The sequence below is a fragment of the Bactrocera oleae genome, chromosome 6, assembly GCF_042242935.1.
Source record: "Bactrocera oleae isolate idBacOlea1 chromosome 6, idBacOlea1, whole genome shotgun sequence".
NCBI lineage: Eukaryota > Metazoa > Arthropoda > Insecta > Diptera > Tephritidae > Bactrocera > Bactrocera oleae.
Genome location: NC_091540.1, coordinates 17,329,385 through 17,349,188, shown reverse-complemented (window position 1 = coordinate 17,349,188; position 19,804 = coordinate 17,329,385). Strand labels below are relative to the sequence as shown.

Here is a 19,804-nt window from a genome sequence, read left to right as displayed (position 1 = left end):
ATTGTATCGTCACAAAAAAATAAGGCAAAATAAAGCGTTAGAGTGAATTTGTGACTTGAAAATTCTTTCATTAAATCCATTCCATTTACTCTATTACCTTTCGAATCTTACAAAGCTGCAAGCGGTAAATTCATACTTATGCTACTTAAAATTTCATTTATGTGAATCGGAGTTAGTTATTATTATTTACCTATATTATTTTAATATCAACTGGCCAGAACCTCAAACTAATAACCAATTACCATACTTTTGACTAAATTTCCTATTTACCTTCAAAGATGTAGTAAAGTTTAGAATATTCAAACAAAGCCTAACTTTGATACTTTATCATGGGGTTAAGGTAAAAGGAATCTGATCTCTCTCTTTAAGACTTCATTATCGTCCTTTTTATATTGCATTTTCATTCAAAATGGCTACTACTGGTTCAAGCTTCGGAATTACTATTTTCAAGTGCTCCTCCACAGGCGATGGTAATTTTAGGCAATTAGGACGTTATCTAAAACAAGATTAAAAATGGTTAATACATTTTTAATCAAACATACATTTTTCGCGAAATGCTTAACTTGTCGCAAATAAATTTAAATTTTTTACAGTATATTGGCAGTAAATTGCTTAAAAAATTACAATAATTACAAAAGAGTCTACATACATATATGAAACTAATGACAAGCAGTTTTCGAAAATGCAGTTTGGAGAAAAACGTGTTTAAAGTTTATGTGCTGAAGCTGACCGATCCAAACACTGCAATACTGGAAAGGATTCAACAAGCATTTTTTCACTATTCTACCAATGGAATATTGTTTTTAGAATCCTCAAGCGTATGCCAAAAAAACCGATTTTTTGAAAATGATAAACTGGTCTAAGCTATTAAAGCTGTTCATTTCAAATCGTTGAGTTTACTTTAAAATCCTTTATAGACACATTAAATATTTCCATTTTTGAAAAATTGCAAGTTTATAAATACTACAATATGTCAATATCATTACACACTAAAACTTTGAAAATGTATCCTATTTAACATAGGATATTGAGCTTAATGCAGTGTTTAGACTGCCCTACAACCAAATCTGATTTAGCACTTGCAATTGATAAATTAATCGAAATAATCATCATATTTTCTGTGTATATAATTCTCCATGTCATACCATTACCAAAATCACGGCAACCCTGCTTTACTCTTTCTCTTACCTCTGTCTCTACCTCTCTCTTTAGTCGACTGCAATATTTGTTTTGTGCATTTCATTTGCTCATTGACAACTTGAAGAGTCATCTCCACTGCCAACTTCGATTTGAAGATGCCATTTCAATGTAGTGGTGTTGTTGTAGGTTGTGTTCCGTCGCTTGCATTATAACTCGTTTGCTGGAGTTTTGTCTCTGCCATTGTTTTTAGCCTTCTTAGTATGTATGAGCTTGTTACTTTGTTGTTTTGGTTATGTTGCTGTAATGTGGATTGTTTTTGTTACCTTACGTTATTACGTATATGCTGTAATGTACATACGTATGACGGTTCGTATGTAAATTGTACTCGTTTTCTTGCCACACATTCTGCTTTGTAAGCACACACGTTCACACATACATACATACACACGCTTAATGACCAAACGACATCCATAAGGGGTTGGTAAGCAAATGAGCCTAAGGAGGCATACGTACATAGTATATGTAATATTATTGAGTGACGTTACTTACAACACACATACTTAAAACATGTACTTATATATATATACATATGTATATGCATATAGTTAGTGGCTAACATTGTCTGGCTGTGATACTGCGTCCGATGTTGAAAACCGGCATGACCAAGCCACCAGCTAAACAACAACAACAAAATATATACATATGTATGTGCTTGTTGGCGATGACAACGGCAGCAGCAGCAGCAACAACTACGGCGAAAACAAAAAACTAACAATAAAAACAAAAACAACGACAATTAAGTTAAGGCGAAACGGAAAAATGTTACAAGGTTTCGTTTCAGGTTGAGACGCTGTTTTCTTGTTGTTGGTTTTCTACAATTTTTTTATGTTTACTACAGCGTTTTTTTGTTGAATGTATGTATTTGTTGTCTTTTGGCTTGGCTTGGTTTTAATTTTGATTTTTTAAGTCATTCTTTTTAGTTCCTTCCTTCATCTTTTTGAGCTAGTTTTTTCCTTCTTGTTGCTTGATTGATGTTGCTTCTGCTGTTGCAATTTTATTTATCAACTTTTTTTATTTAAATTTGTATTGTTTCTTTTTTTTTTTGTTTTTTGGAAATTTCCACAGCATTGTTGTTTTTGTAAGCTGTAGATCTGCAATCTGTGGATGATTTGTTGTTTTCATTTTGCTTTTATTAAAATATACTGGATGCAATCGATTGCTTCGACTGCCGCACCAACAGTTGCCTATGATTTTAGCGGACTTCAGCGACTTGCGGCCGGAATGGTCAGTCAAGCTGTGGTTATGTAATCGCAATTAGCTAAATGGAGAAACGAAAAGCAGAAAAAATAATGAAAATATTAAGAAATATGTTAGAATATTGGTATATATGTCTCTTCTTCTCCTTTTTTGTATTCCTCTTCTACTACTTCTTCTTCAGATGACTATTTGCTGTTTTAAGCTATTCGTAACACATCAGCAACTTTTAGGAGTACAGCTTTGGGATTCAACCGGATGGTTAGTTTTAGTCTATATCAGGGCTGCCCAACCTCATTTACTTATAGAGCCAGTTAATGAGTTAAAAATATTGTATTAAAAGTGCTTGAATATTGTTCTTTAGAAAATAGTTAGATAAAGAAGATCTCTGGTTAAGAAGAGCTTATAGACAAGCTGTCTAGCTCGTCCTAATTTGGTATCCCTAATGCCCCCACAACCAAATCCATAATTAGCGACTTATAAAGTAAAAGAGAACCTTTTACTATAACCTGATCAATTGTCTTCCAAGTACATCCGATAATCTAACTAAAGTCTGAAGTCTTATTTGTTATGGGGCAAGTCGTGGAAGATTCTACCTAATTCTGATGAATATGCTTATAACGCATTCCAAAATGTTACAGAGGTATCAAAACTCCATAAAGAAACACATCAGTTCTTCTAGGGATTTCTAAAATTTGGTGTTAAAACCGGGAAAAACTCATATACTCTTTCAAACTCGGCTTTGACTGTCGTCTGTGATAGAGTCCATTTATTTTAATATCTATAATAAATAGTATTTCTACAGCATACTAGATTCCTTCTTCGAGATTTAATAGTTACAGCAGTTATGAAACACTAGGTCTCGATTTCAGCAACCGTTTTTTTTTCCTTGACCTATGATTTTTATACCCTGAACAGTGTATATCAAGTTTGCTAGAGACTAGTTCGCATAGAAGTTGTAAGTTGTATAAATAACTACATCTTCCAGAAATTTGGCATGGGTTATTGTTTAAGGAAATAGTGTAATCTCCGAAAAAATTGTTCAGATCGCATCACTATACCATATAGCTGCCATACAAACAAACTGAAAGATCGGAAGAAATTGTTCAGATCGAGTCACTATAGCATATAGCTGTCATCTCGAATCAAGCTGTCTCTCCATTGTCAATTAAAGAACTCATTGCCAAATAGCTTTAATGTCAGCCTGACCTCTAAGCCCCTGAATTACGTAATAAAAAAATGTACGTCACTAGCTGACCCTCTTAACACACTGCAAACAGTCACCTAACTTCACTTTTTTTTTAAGAGACTACTTTAAACATTAGAGTTCCCAGAATGGCGCAACTTCCTCACCATTGCACGTATACGGTATATAGCTGTACATACATATGAATGCAATTATATTTTAGTATTCATTACATTGCAGCTTTTATTGTTCGATGATATCGAGCAATTGCTGAGAATAATAAACCATTAAATACGAATACGTTTTAACGAAAGATTTTGCGATTCGTTACGCACTCAAGTATTACAAGTAGTTTTATAACCAATGGCAAAATCGTACACTTAAGTATGTTAGTCATCTAACGGTTGTTTGTAAGAACTTACAGGAGTGCAGTTGAATACATCTATGTTTATTGATTAGTTCTATATGAGGATTTAATGAAGTCTAAATAGAAATTCGACTCTCGGTTTTTGTCGCAGAAAACTTTGGATGTTTTCTCTCAGAGAGAAGTAGTTGTTATCCCCATGGATTTTTGGTTCTTGACAAGTACTAGCCGACAGCTGACTCTTTAGTGTCGGATGACATTCTGCATCATTAATTAGCCGTTTCGGTTTAAGATATCAGATATTTCGATTGTCTTTACCATATAGGTGCAACTGTAAGGGATACTACATATTATGGTATGTAGGAGTAGCAGTGCGTCAGTATCGTTGTAGCGACAACGCAAAAATATAAATTTCTATGGTTCAATTTGTTTTCCAATATCGGTTTCAAATGAAGAGAAAGTATAGAAGAAGTCTGTTGAATGTCACGTAGAATTCCTATGCTTATCATATAGTTCCACTTCTCTGAAACTCGAATACCTTCAAGGTCTCATATGACAGCGTAGCTCCACCAAAGCTGTGCCTTTAAACTGCGGCTCAACCAGAATTGCGAATTTTTTTAATTTAAAAATTTAAAATATTACTTTTTGATTTGAATGAACTCGAAAAAATGTTAATTCTAAAACAAATTTTTTTTTTAATTATTAACTATATGCTTAAGATTGAAATTTTTTTTAATCCGGTAGTTGGGATTAAATTTTTTAAATTTTTTTTTGTGGTCCCGTATTTGGGATTAAAAAATAAAAATAAACTTTAGTTCAAATGTTAATTAATTATTGTTTTAATTTATTATTTGCAACCCTGGGCTTAACGGCTCTCGCTTGGAGTTACTCGCTCATGAGTTCATGCCACAACTACGGTTACCCTCGCACTTAAGCCACCTTACAAGTTAATCGATGAATTTATTTTCGGTCACAAAGGCAAAAAACGGCAAGCGGTTGGTATTATCGGACAAACACGCTCGTCAGCGGGCCGAGAAAAAAGTTCAGATACAAAATTTTGCATTCTGGCCATGTCCGCGTTCAAAGTTACGAGCCACAAACTCAATGTTATGAAATTACAAAATCAGCAGCAGCAACAACTGTGTCTCTGTGTGCGTGGTGAGCACCGCCCCCACTACAGGGTCTACGCCTATGCGGCGGCTGCGTACCGCTCATTCATATACACTGTTTGTTGTGACTTAGCAAACAAAACAACAACAATATTAAAGGTTTTGTTGTTTAATAATGATTGCGCATGCGCAACACACACAACGGTGAAACAGTACACAAACGCACATGCGCTCGCTACATGACTGTAAATGTGTTGGTAAAACTGCAAAAAAGCGTTAGGGTCAGGGTGGCAGCGGCGCGCTGACTACATTCGTCGCTTGCTGTCTTTTGCTGCGCGCAAGGCTGCCTTACTGCCTTCTAGCAGTAAATGGAGTAGAAGAGTCGCAACTTTTGGTCTCAAAACCAACTATGTAGGTCTCAAAACTTGTTTCGCCAAACTTTTTCACACAGCAAGAGCGCCAGAAAGAGAGAGGGCGAAAGAGAGAGAGAGTGCGCGCGCGCACTATTAAAGTTTGCCGCTTTGGCGAACGAAAGATGCCGAAGCCGATGACGCCACTATTGCGCTGATGAAGATTTCGCAATCGTTCACTTTGCTATGACGTATTCGGTCCCAATATACATATGTGTGCATATGTGTGCAGAAGACAGCGCCAATATTACCAGTAACAGCATCATCCGGCCTGGTAACCGCATTGCTCGGCAGGGGCAAAGTCAATTGGCTGTGTGTGATCGAGTTTTCGTTTTCGTTTCGAAATTATTTTCTTTTTAATTGTATTTTTAGTTTCGATTTTGACTTCGATTTCTTCTGCCCACTTACTCTTACGTTGACCGTAAATTTATTTCATTAATTTTGTTTCACATTTTTCATCGCTCAAGTTGCTAAGTTATTTTTGGTTACTCGCTGTTTCTTTAATTTTGTATTTTTTGTTTTTGCTTTATGTATGGTATACCGTTTTTGATTTTTGCAGTACTGGCCCAATTTAAGCGTCTACGGATATTTAATAATTTTTGTTTTATGTTTACTTATTCGCTGGCTTACTAGCCGGCTTTCACTAAACACGCCCCACCGTCGTTGTTGGTGGCGCCGCATCATTTCAGCGCAACTCCATACTTCCATTTCCACTTCCACGCGCACTCTCACTTTCGTTGTTTCGTTGTTGGGATACGGTAAGACGCTTCCATTGTTGTTTTCTTGGGCAGGCAACAGCTTCGAATTGGCGATGTTTGATCGGGTGTTGAAAGAATCCGTTGAAAAAACCCAAAAAATGCCTGTTATTGTCTGGCTGCGTGTTGGATCCGAGCGCATGTACGCACACACAAACAAACATAACTGTTTGTATATATGTATGTGTGTGTATGTGCCTATCGAAAAATTGTTGAATAATCGCAAATAGCGGCGGCATACAAACAAACATCCAAAAGTTACATTTTCACGCCTTTTGCGGTCTCGCTGAGATTTCGTAACTTTACGCTTTTTCGCTTGTGTATATATGTATGTGTGTATACATCCATATTGATTTTGAAACTTGCGCTACATTATCGAAAGTGACGCATCAAGTATTGTACATTTTGTATAACACCGCTGCCAATACGCCATGGAAATGTTAATAAAACATTTAGGATTTTTTATTCGCATTCAGACTTTTTAACACTTTGGCAATTTCAACTGGAGAAGTGGGTAATATAATGCAGTGATTCAAAGAGAAATCGCTCGCATTGATCGTCGAGATAAAATTTTGCTTGTGAAAAAGCAAGGGAATAAAGTAACGGTTGTTGCGATCTCTATGTGGATTTTCCAAACGCTGGCAATGAGATCGTGCATGGATGACACACCACTCTGTTATAATTTTCCACATAACGGTACATAAAATGGTCATTTAATATACCTCAAAGGATTGTTCTTAAAGCAGCTAAGAAGTTCCTTTTTAGTTATAAAACAAAAAACCGAATTGGAATCTTTTTAGACATTCAGAGAAAACCGATCGAATGCAACGTAATTGTGTGGTGCAACAAATTTTCGTAACAATTGCTGTATAGCAACTTATTTTTTTGTAATTCTTGGATGGCTTAAAATTTAATAAAAAAGTATTGCTAAACACAAAAAGATTTTCACCTAGTTGGAATACGTGTATTCAAAAAGAATAAGCTATAGAAACACTACAAACTAAATTTATGAAAAAAATGAAATTTTACAAAATAAAAATTTTTTTAAGTGTTGCCACCTAATTGGATTTTTTTATTTGGACTTAATGATTTAATAAAGAATTCTGGATTACATATCATAAAAAAATGGTTGCCATCTATTTGAAAAAAAAATTAATTACTATAATTGCATTAATGATATCTTATCGCATACTAATCCAAATTAAATAAATATTAGCGCGGTTGCCAGCCGATTCGAATTGTCTGAATACGAATGTTTTTCATATATTATCAATCTTTTGAATATCTACAATAAATTATGCCATGAATTCTGCCTTTTATACCCCAAATTCAATCTTTGCGAAAATAGTTCTTTCACTCTATCTTTTCAATTTGCATGTTATTATAACTATTTTCAAAAATAGCGTGATGATCACTATATCATTCGTACGAACGTTTATGGAAGATTTGTTTGTCCTTTCACAAGAAATATGTCTTATATATAGGACCTAAGCAAAAAATACGAAGATCTTCGTTTATAAATCCTGCACTTAAGTCAGCTAAATTATTATTTATAGTATTTCTCGGGCAATTCGTTATAAGTTTAAAAGTTTCTCCGTAAAAAACGAAGGCATTCAAGATGCACTCAGTGCCTTCCACTTCAGTTAACAGTAAAGACGCTCAATCGGATTGTAGTTACTCCTAGTATGATAACAATTCACTATTTTGTATTCTGTATCATGAAACCGAGGTGTATTGCAGTGCTATTGGAAACATAATTTCCAAAACGTAGAGCGTAAAATTTAGTCTAATGCAGCTGTGAATATATTCCTCATAAGGGGTCAAATTTCACCAGTTTAAAACATTACTCCAGCATTAAGCTATTGCCATAAGACTCTAGATCACGGTGAAGAAACTATACACTACAAATAAAAATGATCGACGAGACGATTTAAGTCGATTTATCAATGTCCGTCTGTCTGCATATACGCGAACTAGTCCCGCAGTTTTTAAGATATCGATATGAAATTTTTTTAACTCCAAGCAGTTGCCGGAAATTTTGCGAAAAAATATACTAATCGATCAAAACCAAATCTTTTATCTTTGACAAGATATCTTCACAAAATTTGGCATATATTATTGTCCAAAGCAACACTACAATCTCCAAACAATTGGTTCAGATCGGACCATTTTAGTATTAGCCACCTTTCAACCGACCAAAATCAAGATGAAGATCTTCGTAGAAGATTATTTAACTTATTAAGTAAATTTAATTCGACTTGAAAGGGTTTTATATCAACCAACATCGCTAGAAAGAGCTAGCAAACGTCGTTACATCCTCAAAAGTCACTGTTTGGTAAGCCTTTTGTTTTCATATAGTTAAAGAAACAATCAATTGACGCCTTGGAAAAGAATATTGGGCGCGTTATTAATGACATACGGCCCCAATTGCTGCAAAAAGTGGTTGAAAAAGCACGTGGGCCACTTGCCTGAAATCATTTTTAAAACATAATGGCAACTCTTATTTTATTAATGGAACTAAATTCTTGGCCATAACTTTAAATTATATGCATTTTATTTCTTTTTAAAAACCACATGTCTAAAGCAAACACCCTTTACAAATAGTTGCTATAAGAAATGCTCCTGTATGAAGACTATTATAGCTTCGGTGCAGCCGAAATTAATGTTTTTTCTAGTTTAGTGTTCGTTTAAAGAAGAACTTTCTTTCCAAAATTCAATGAAGTGACCATGCATGTCGTTACACCAATTACGGTGATTTTTAACTTTTCGGCATTCATTTTGCCTTTGACTTTGCTTTGTTTATTTATTTTTAAAAACCATTCTTTTGAGACCTGAGAACTAGAAAAAGCTAGAATCAGATCTGGAGAATGAAGCGGGTTTAAAAGCAACTCCTAATCGATTTCTGTGCTTTGAGACACTGTGAACATACATATGTATGTTCCACATTTACTTTTGAACTGCCCTTCCAATACAGCTTTCGATATATAGCGATCAATATGTGGCCTAGGAGTTGTAATCAGATCAGTATTTGAAATATCTTTATAAATATCAAAATGCAATTTTCCGATACCATTTTTATAAGAATTTTTCTAGATATTGAGATATTTTTTTTTTGTTTCCCAAATTGTTTATTGTTAAAATTTTCAACTTCCATTTATAGTAATTTCCAACTTAACGGGTCAAAAACTCTATAATCGACGAAAACGTCTTCTCAAAATTTGTATAACCGTTTGTTGACGAGTGTTACCTTTTCGCCTAATGTCGCTGAGTTATTTCGGAAACAATTTAAAACAAACTCTTGATGGCTTTGTGTTTGTGCTGCGATATTTGCGTGTTTCGGTGCATTTCGCTACATAAAAAGGCCAAACAAAACGCCCCAAATGAAAGGCTTACTCTTCCTAGAAGTTCAAGAAAAACCAAAATGGGTTATTTATGTACACAAACACTTCCAAAGATATACATATATGGGTATGCACATTATTGTCAAATGAATTTCTCTAGGTACCGAACAACAAAAGAAATCTACAACAGCAAACTAAAAAGGTAAAAAGGTAGCGCTAACTCTTGCCTACCTACTCGTGATATTTAAAAGCCACTACTTTTGGTCGCATATTTAATTTGCTATCAAAGCCCGCCGTAAGAAGCGAACAAACAAGTCAACTCACAAATCCACTACTTCACTACTTAGTCAATCAGTCAGTTGATACATCAGTCCTAGAGGGTTTCCTCCGCTGATCAATGGTGCCTAGATTTGTGTGTGTATGTAGTGCAGGTAGTAGGGTGTGAGTTGAATAAAGAACGGTATCTAGCTATTGATTTAGGAGGATATCGATATGCAGCTTACAAAATTTGGGGCCAAACGATCGTTCGACACAAAGGACTAATATTAATACCTACATACACTCATACTCACATATATTATGTGCTCTTGGGTGTTTCTATAATTCAATATCAAAGCTACTTTTTTTATAAGGCACACCGCTCTGCTGATACATTGCACCTCGTTAGTTGCTGGCACTCCGATTCCAAAAGGTAAACAAAAAATACATTTTTAAATCCACTTTAACAACAGCTCGCTGTGTGTTGAGCGTACAACCAAGCAGCAAAGTCAAGTTAATCCGACTCAAGCTGGCTTCTAGACAACGATTACATATTTCACTTTCGCTTTCAATGAACTTTTTCGCAGAGAGCGCGAGAGCGTATTTCTATTTTCTTTATTCATTGTTGTGTTTTCATTATACCCTACAAATGGATTGCATAATTTTTTGAGAGCGAAGCACTTCATCAGATACGTCATTAAATATAAAATGGATTTAGTTTAAAAGTTTCAGATTATATCAAAAGTCTAAATATTTTTTTATTTATAAACTTAAAGAAAGATTGAATATTCATATACATATTTCCATTAGCTACAATATGATTTAAAAAAAAATACCACTTTAATTTGCAAAGTTTTAAATTAGATAAAAAATAAAAAAAATTTGAATTCATAAAAATTAAGAAATTATAGTTGAATCGCTTTATATTTCCCTTAACTATATTATAATTAAAACAAAGAGCGATGCGAATTTTTTATTACGCTTATATTGAAAATTGTAAAATGGAGTGCTTTAAATGTTTCGATTTATTTATTAGCGGCTGATAGATTTAATAAATAGACTTTATTTATTCCAAAATACAACCTTGCCATCATTTGGAATAAAAATAGATTACAAATTTTGTTTCCTCGTACCCGAAAACCTATCTAAAATCAGAGTACTCCCATTTATATAAATGTAAGCAATTTAAGTACTCCCTTCGATCACAAATTTCAACTTACAAAACAAAAAACACATAAAATATATTACTGAAAATCATTCATCAAAATGAATTATTATGAAAAAGCCTACTTGAATGGAACTATAAAATTAAATCGAATGATTAACAAAACCTCAATTTACTTTTCTTTATTCTATCCATGCACTCAAAAAAAATTAGATTCCCTATTTACCCAGGCGGCAACCGAGTAGAATTAGGTATCTTTGATATATTCAAAATCAAAATTAAATATGATAGTTTACAATTGACATTTCTGCTGTATTTTTTTGATTTAAAGATTGTAGTACTGTATTACTTTCTAATACTCCCCAGCATTATAAAAAAAATAGTTTTATAATAAAAAAACGTTCTATTTAAAAAAAAAAACATTTTCTCATGTTTAAGTTAATGTTAAGTAAGGATTTATACGGTAAAATGTTAAAAGTCAAGCATATATTGTATTTTAGACTAAATTATAAATAATACTTTTTTTGTAGGAAGCTTATAAAATTTTTATCTACGACATCCGATACAAATTTAATGACAGTTAATTGCAAACTATTAAAATCAGTACATAATTCAGATTACAAACATGAATTTTAGATTTTAAATTACTATATAGTAAATCAATTTATATTCTCCACCTAAGTAATTCAAAATCCATAATTCTTCAATTTTTCATATCTCCTAAGCGTATAGGGTATAGTGCTTGTAAGTTCCTCTCTTGTTTACCTTTGCTGTTAACTGGTTTCACTTCAGTGCGAAAGCGCACTCTTTGCTTTTTTGCTCAATTTTGTTGTTACGTTATACTTTAATTTTTTAGCAAATTTTTGTTCGTTTACTCATGCACTGACTCCGCATAGCCCTTAAATTGAGAGTGAATGTGTTTCAGATTCTATAGACTCCGGAAATTACACTGTGTTTCACAACAGTGGTTACAATTTTGGAGGAGTGTAAAAAATTAACAGCACAGTTCTTTCTGTAAATATTCTGTCATTTGTGATATACGAGTATGTGTGTGAGTATATAGGGATCACTATGTATGTCAGTAAGTAAGTAAATTTTTTTTTCCAAAAATTATATTGTTATTTGTTTGACTTTGAAATTTCTGAGATATTTATATAGTATGAATAGTTTTGGCAATCCTTTGACGTTTGATGTCCCAAGTTAGGAATACCTTAACATTTTTCAATGAAAATTTCTATTTCAGTGTTTTTTTTTGAATAAACTTTTTACTTTTATTTAATTTAGATGATTTCATTATCAATCTCAATTTATTTTCAAACCGAAACTTTGATGCATTAAATAAGCGCTTGTCTTTCGATTGTTTATGATGTCAAAATTTTCGGTATTGAATGTAGCTAAATTTAATAATCTCTATAATAAAGCAAAAAAGTTACGGGCATAGTATTATTATCTTCCTTCTCCTTTGTAGCTCTATGGTATAATCAGTAAGTCAGCGGTCAAAGCCCTGCCTGTAACAATTTTAATGCTTCTACATAGGTAGATTTTAGCGAAAAAAATACATTTTTGCCATCAGGCTTGACTTCTTTGCTTTACAAATTTTATTTTTGCTATAATGCCGCTTTTTAGAGTCAAACATTTTAAAATATATATTTTACCTAATAGAAAACCGAGTCCGCAGGACGGTTCAATCATATTGTTCAATTTTTGTAAAAGTTAATTTTTTGGATGTTAGTGTTTTTCCTACAAAAGTGTCGAAACTGTTTCTACCCACATAAACGCTCATCTCTCATATACTACAATATATATGGTAGATACTTGTACATGTATTCATGTGTGTATTAGGAATCGCTCATTGAAAATTCGTTAATGTTTGCTCGGCGCAGTTCCCTCAAAAGCTTTTCGCTCATATGACCAGCATGTGCGGTTGTGTGCGAGTGCCAATGGGGGCACGCTAGCACTTGCTGACATATATATATAGTATATGTGTATGTATGTAAACTTCCATAAATATCAATATGTGCATTTTATTATGGCACATTTTTGTACATTCGTGTAATTGCACGATTTATTTGGAGCACTGAGAGAGTAAGACTGCTCTCGCGAGCGCACATAACAGACAACAGTTTAGTTTGTTGGTGGGCAGGCGCGTTTCGAGCGCGAGGAATTGGACTTAAAAATCAAACTAGAGTTTTACAACAATTGCAATATGAACGCTGCCAAAAATTGCAATGCAAGCGCAGTGACAGCGCAGTTAGCCGTGATGCCTACACCCCGACAGCGCAGTCAGCGTATTGCATTCGAAATAACTATTGCAAGTAGTATGCGCGTGTGTACTTCAGCGAGTTGGCTAGTAGAAGCTTGGCGAGAGCAAAGTAATATGCTTGCTTTAGTTTAGCGCTTAGTGCAGTTGCTGGCAGCGGCGGCGACGACGCCACCGACGTTGTTAACGATGACGAAGACGCCGTTGATTGCGACAGCGCGCCAATGACGACTAGCGACGGCGCCGTCGAAGACTGTGGTGCTATGCGGTAGCGCTACGTACGGAGTACTGCGTGAATCCTAGCGTTTGCTTGGGTTTAGTCAATCGAGATTCGCGGTTGATGTTGGTCGTGTTTTCGGCAAAAATTTTCTGCTAAACTAAATACATACATAGTAAAGATAAATCATTTCAAGAGCCAACAATAGAAAATATTAATACAAAACAATAATAACAGTAACAATGAAACAGTGTCAGCGCTTCTTACCTGCCTCAACAAAAATATCCACAATTCTATATAAAACATAAAAGTATTTGAAACAAAAGTAAAAAAGGGAAAAAGCATTCAAAAAGTGTATGTAAAATATCGAAAAATATAGAATTGTATCAAATTAAAAGAGTATTCATGCGATAGTTATTGAATTAAATAACAAATAAATGCGTATACATTCAGTCGGTTAACTGTAACGGTAACAAATTAGTGAAGTTATTAGTGAAGAAAATCGAATTTTGAAGATTTAGAAGAGTGTTGCGTTTTTAGAAAGATTGAAATTTATGCGTGAAAAAATTAAATACAAAGTACCAGAAATTAAAGCAAAAATAACAAAATATATATTATTGAAAATTATAAAAAAAAAAATATTTTGAATATTAATATACATAAAGTATTTTGAAAACAATTTTTTTTAATTACAAAAAAAAAAATGTTAAAAAAATATACCAGAATGTGAATGTACCAGAAATTAAAGCAAAAATAACAAAATATATATTATTGAAAATTATAAAAAAAAAAATATTTTGAATATTAATATACATAAAGTATTTTGAAAACAATTTTTTTTAATTACAAAAAAAAAATGTTAAAAAAATATATTTAATATAATAATTTAAAAAATAAATTTTTCAAATTTTTTTGTTTACAACTAAATATTTGAAATATAAAACAAAGTTATATTTATGAGTTAAAAATAAATAAATTTTGTATATAAAATATATATGTTTGTTTACTGAAAAAAAAATTTAAAAAATGCAAATTATTATACCAATCTTAATAGCACATATATTAAAAAAAAAAGTAAAAAAAAATTCTATACGACTTCAATAACTTGATTGCCAAAAGTGTCGCCTCTGCTTGTACAAGAACAGCACCGTGGATTATGTTCCTTGTATAAGTGGTTGTGTGCACTTTCCTTAAACCAAGCTCAATAATAACAATAACAAAACAAAAATAAATACAAATTTAAAATTTACACAGTCAAAGGCCTGAAACAGTCAGAACTTGCATAGCAAATATTAGAAAATAACAACAAAAACTAATAGTGGTACTCCCTCCCCAAAAAACTAGCACTTGCAAAATTCTCAAAATAAATAAAAACAAAATCATAAACCACAGCGGAAGCAGTTAAGACCGTGGCACGGCCACCAGCAACCAAAGCAACAACAAGCGTATTATTCAAAAAATAAAAATTAAAAACAAGCAACTAATGCAACCAGCAACTAAACAAGCTTGCCAGCCAAACACGGACCAAGTAGCCAACTAAAACACACAGTGGTAACAGCAGTTAAACAGTTGGACGCGCGAGCGACCGACTGAGTCGTGGCATGTGCAATATTATTTGCAACGGTAACGGCTAAGCAACTCCAACTAGCTACAACGAACCGCGCGCCAGCATTGCGACAGCCATAGTTGGCGTTTAAAATTTAAAGAATAATAAAAATAAATTAACGAAAAAGATACAAGCAAAACAATAATACACACAAAACTTCTCAAAATTAATTTTTTCTGTATTTTTTTTTTTTTTTTTGTCAACGCTAGCAAATTGTGCAACAACAACACTTGGTGCAACGCGCAGCGCTGTGTCAAATACGAATGACGCGCATTTGTGTACTTTTATTGTTATTTGAACATATTTACGTTTTTAAGCTTGTTCATAAGCCAACGTGTGGACGTAAGCTACGTTTATATGTGCATATGTTGTGTTAAATTGCTTTCAGCAACAACAAAATGGCACAGAGTACTTTACTTAACAGAAACAGTGTCAATAAGTCAGCATTAGTTGTGCCACAAATAAACTATAAAATTTTAATAAAGCTATAAATTGTAACAAACCACAAAAACCAACAACAAAAACAAGTAAAATTACGTTAAATGTGTGTTTGTGAACTAAAAAATATTTAAAAACAAATTGTGCTAAGAAATTCAAATTGAATTGCCAAAAAGACAACAACTACAAGCAGTAGTGAAAAGGCGTACAAAATTTAAACAAACCTGCCTCCCTATCAACAATCCTCATGAAAACACTTTTACTCCAAATTAACTAAATAGCAAGTTAAAACAACTGAGTCATAACTTAACAAGTGCAACTTCAAAGTAAACCATTATAACCCTCATTACCAACAAAAGCAAGAAAAATAAAAAAAATAAATTACAAAAAGTGCAACTCTGCCTGTGCCTCTGCTGCAATTCAAGTGCAATCTCAACGCAAAACAAACACAAAAAGGCTAGCGAAGAAGGCGAAAAAGTGTAGCAAGCGCAACAACAGCAACCAAAACGGCAATAAAAAGTTTACATACAACAATTGCAAACAGTAGCGCAAAGAAGTGTGTAAAAAGTCATAAAAGCAACAACAATAAAAGGACGCGCTACGCTGTGTTTAGCAATAACAACAACGTACATGTATGTATGTGTGTGAAAAACTGCAGAAAGTGCGTAAAGAAAAGCCAAGTTCTGCTATAAGCCAACAACAACTCCCACCTGCAAATGTGCTAGCTAACAGCTTAGAGTTTATTGAAAAAACTCCAAGAAATTGCAACCAAAAAGCAAAAACACAAAAACAAGTAAAACAAGCAGTGAGAATTAGTGATGAAGAAATCGAAATACTAAAGTACCTGGATATAAATATATAGAGCATATATATGTATATAAGTATATTACTGTTGTTGTTTTAAGTGTTTATAAGCCAATAAGTGTATGTCTGTGTGCAAAACGCTAGCATAAATTAATAATATTAGCAGCAACTAAAAGTAATAAAAAATTACCCAATCCAATTTTGAAAAACAAAAATTAAAAAAATAATTATTGAGAAATAAAAAGTTTAAAAACACAAAATTTTGAAAAGCCACAATTTTGAGAAATAAAAAAATACAACTTTTGAAACGGTTTGCGCGAAAAAATAATATACAGCAAACCATATGCTTGCAAGATTTTGTGGCATACAACAGCATATTTCGTGCAAATAAAAGTCAAAAAGTTACAGCGCTCGCGTTTGAAGCTTAAAAAACGCGAAATATAAAATAACTATTATTTCGAAACCACAACACTTTAATAAATGAAGTGTTAAACGCAATTCATTACAACAAACATCAGCAATCAATCAACCAATACACCTCAGACGCACCACCAAAAGTTAAATAATAAAACATCTATATTTAGTTGATTCAAAATATTAAAAATTAATATACAAAACGAATTTAAAAATACAAGATTTACTATTTAATAAAAAATCTTCAAAATACTATTTAATAAAAAATCTTAAAAACACACAAGAAGCTAAAAATTTTACACGCAAACTGCAACGCGCTACATACCTTCATATAATCGTGTGACAAAGCAAATTTTGGTAAAAACGCCAAAACTCAGTTTTACAACGAAAAATATAGTAATATTTCTATTGTTGGTATTTAAATAGATAAATTGTAATATTCTTTTTTTTCCATACATTTTTTTTGTCGCTGTAAAGTGTGAAATCGCCACCTACAACAAGCACATAGTGTTACAACAACAATACAAAAAACGAAAAAGATCAACCATTTTTACACACAAAACATCAGAAAATAGTGACAACAAGAACAAACAATTGTGCGAGTCAAATCGTCTCAGCGCAAGCCAGCAAGCTAAGCGCAATTTAGGCGCAAATAAATAAATAAGGCATAAAGCAAGAAATCATATTGTATGCAAAACAAAAGCGCAGCGAAGGCATCCGCCATTTACAACCAAAGGCAACATTTACAACTACAGAAAAACGCAATAAAAACAAAACATCACACACGAAAATTCCCAGCGAAGTGTTTGTGTTTGTGCCGCGCCGCGTACGTAAATGTGTGTGTCAAAGAAGTGTTAATTTGTGCAGCGTAAATCATTTCGGTAACGTAGAACATCAAAATATTGTCACCAACAACAACAGCTGTGACACATAACAGCGCATAGCAGTTAGTCACACAGTCAGTCAGTTAGTCGCTGCAACGTGCGCGCACCTAAACACTCACTGTGTACCTTTTACGAGCCGACAACAACAGCAATAACAATAATAACGGCAGGAACACCTCGAGGCGTGTCGTTTTGTAACATCTACACTTATTATCCACGCCCTGCCTAAACAAAACAAATCCAGCAACATATATAGCATATAGCATAAGCGCACCTAAATTAGCTACCAATTACCTAAACGCTGTAAAAGTAGACCTCAACGTAAACTTAAACTACCTACGAACCTTTCTACCATAACTACCAAGCTACCTGTTAGTCCTAGCGCGCGCGCTTACTAAACTGCCTACGGATTTATAACGCGTGGAATTGTTGTCCGTCCAAACGCTTACAGCATAACACACGCACACATATATATATACATACATACCAAACAAACAGGAAGCGTTGTAAACGAATTAGTGCGAATTATTATTAATTGGTACTGAGTGCGCGGACACTGGACGCGCACCGCTTGCTTATACGTGAAGCGCTAACACTTAAATATAAGCGCGACATAGCTGACGATCAGCAGCAGGAGCGACAGCAGCTTCACGCATTTTGTCTTGTCACTACCTTTTTGTGTGTTGCCTACGTACCAATTCGCTACACATTCGTTTAGTATTTATATAAATGTTGTGTGCGCTGGACGCGTTCGACAGTGCAATTGTAGTAGTAGCAGTAGTAGACCGTGAAAAATGTTATTAGAAATGGAACAGCAGCAAGCAACGGCGTCGTTCATATCGTCGCTCAATATGTCACCGTTCACCATGCAACTGGATCCCCAACAGCCGTCCAGTCCCGCCTTGGGTGGCGCTGGCGGTCCCAATAATGGGCAGACGAACGCCAGTTCGGGCGCTGCCGCCAATCGCGGCAATACGGATGCGAATGCCTTGAGTGGCGGCGACGCGGATTATAGCAGCTATGCGCTGCACTTGAGCGCTGGCGGTGGCAGCAATGCGGGCGGTGGTAATAGTGATGGCAGTGGCGCCACAAATCCAGGCAGCGCACATCACCATCACCATCATCAACAGCAGCCACAACAACAACATCATCAGCAACAGCAGCAGCAACACTATCAAACACAACAGCAGCCGCAACAGCTGCAGCAGCAGCAACAACAACAGAATATTGCCAACAATCCCAACTTTTCATATTCGTACATTTATAATTTTGACTCACAATACGTATTCCCGACAGGTTATCAAGACAATACGTCTTCGCATTCGCAGCAGAGCGTTAGCGGTGGCGGTGGTGGCGCTGGTGGTGGCGGCGGCGGTGGTAGTAGTACCAGCAGCAATGCCACCAATGTTGTGCTGCTTAATGGCAGCAATCCGAATGCTACCGGCGGTTATATGACACTCCTGCCACCGGCCACGTCCAGTGGCCATATGGGCATGTCGTCGGGTGGCACTGGCGCTAGCGCTGGTGGCTCAGGTGAGGGTATCGATTTCAAGCATTTGTTTGAGGAATTGTGTCCCGTTTGTGGTGATAAAGTGAGCGGCTATCATTATGGTCTGCTTACGTGTGAGTCGTGTAAAGGTTTCTTCAAGCGCACCGTGCAGAATAAGAAGGTCTACACGTGCGTCGCCGAGCGTTCGTGTCACATCGACAAGACGCAACGTAAGCGCTGTCCCTACTGCAGATTCCAGAAGTGTTTGGAGGTTGGCATGAAACTTGAAGGTGAGTACAAACAATTTGCCTTTACTTATATTTATAGCGATTTATATGATTTTTTGTAAGCGTGCAAAATCAATGTATAAAGGTGTGTAATCTTTAAGAGTGGCCCTGATATTAGATTTATTCCATTACAACTACAACTAGGTTTACAAAACCTCTGGAATTCGACTGACTGACCGAATTTATTCAATGAATGTTTTGATATAAAGTTGTCCGCACTCATATCTTCGGTATACTTTCGAAATTGGCTTGCTAAGCCACTCCTGGAGAGATAGTAGTTTTATCTAGTACATACATATTTCCAAGAAACCCATGAACTTCTTCCAACTCTTTTGGTAAAAACCGCCAAACACCTCATTAAGATTATTAGTGGAAGTCTGTTTTAACAGAAAACAAAACTATATAAAGAGTAGCCAAAATCTG

General features: G+C 34.5%; 1 protein-coding gene across 4 annotated transcripts in view; it reads left to right on the top strand.

Moving 5' to 3' along the window:
• ftz-f1 (ftz transcription factor 1) overlaps window positions 1-19,804 on the top strand; it is a 96,623-nt gene that overhangs the window by 55,996 nt on the left and 20,823 nt on the right. For 3 of the 4 annotated variants that reach the window (XM_070112202.1, XM_036360482.2, XM_070112203.1), the window contains exon 3: window positions 18,902-19,384. In XM_070112202.1, the coding sequence (XP_069968303.1) occupies window positions 18,902-19,384 (483 nt within the window). Of the gene's footprint in view, window positions 1-14,413; window positions 19,385-19,804 lie in introns of those variants that run through there. The other variant, XM_070112204.1, reaches the window with a different exon arrangement.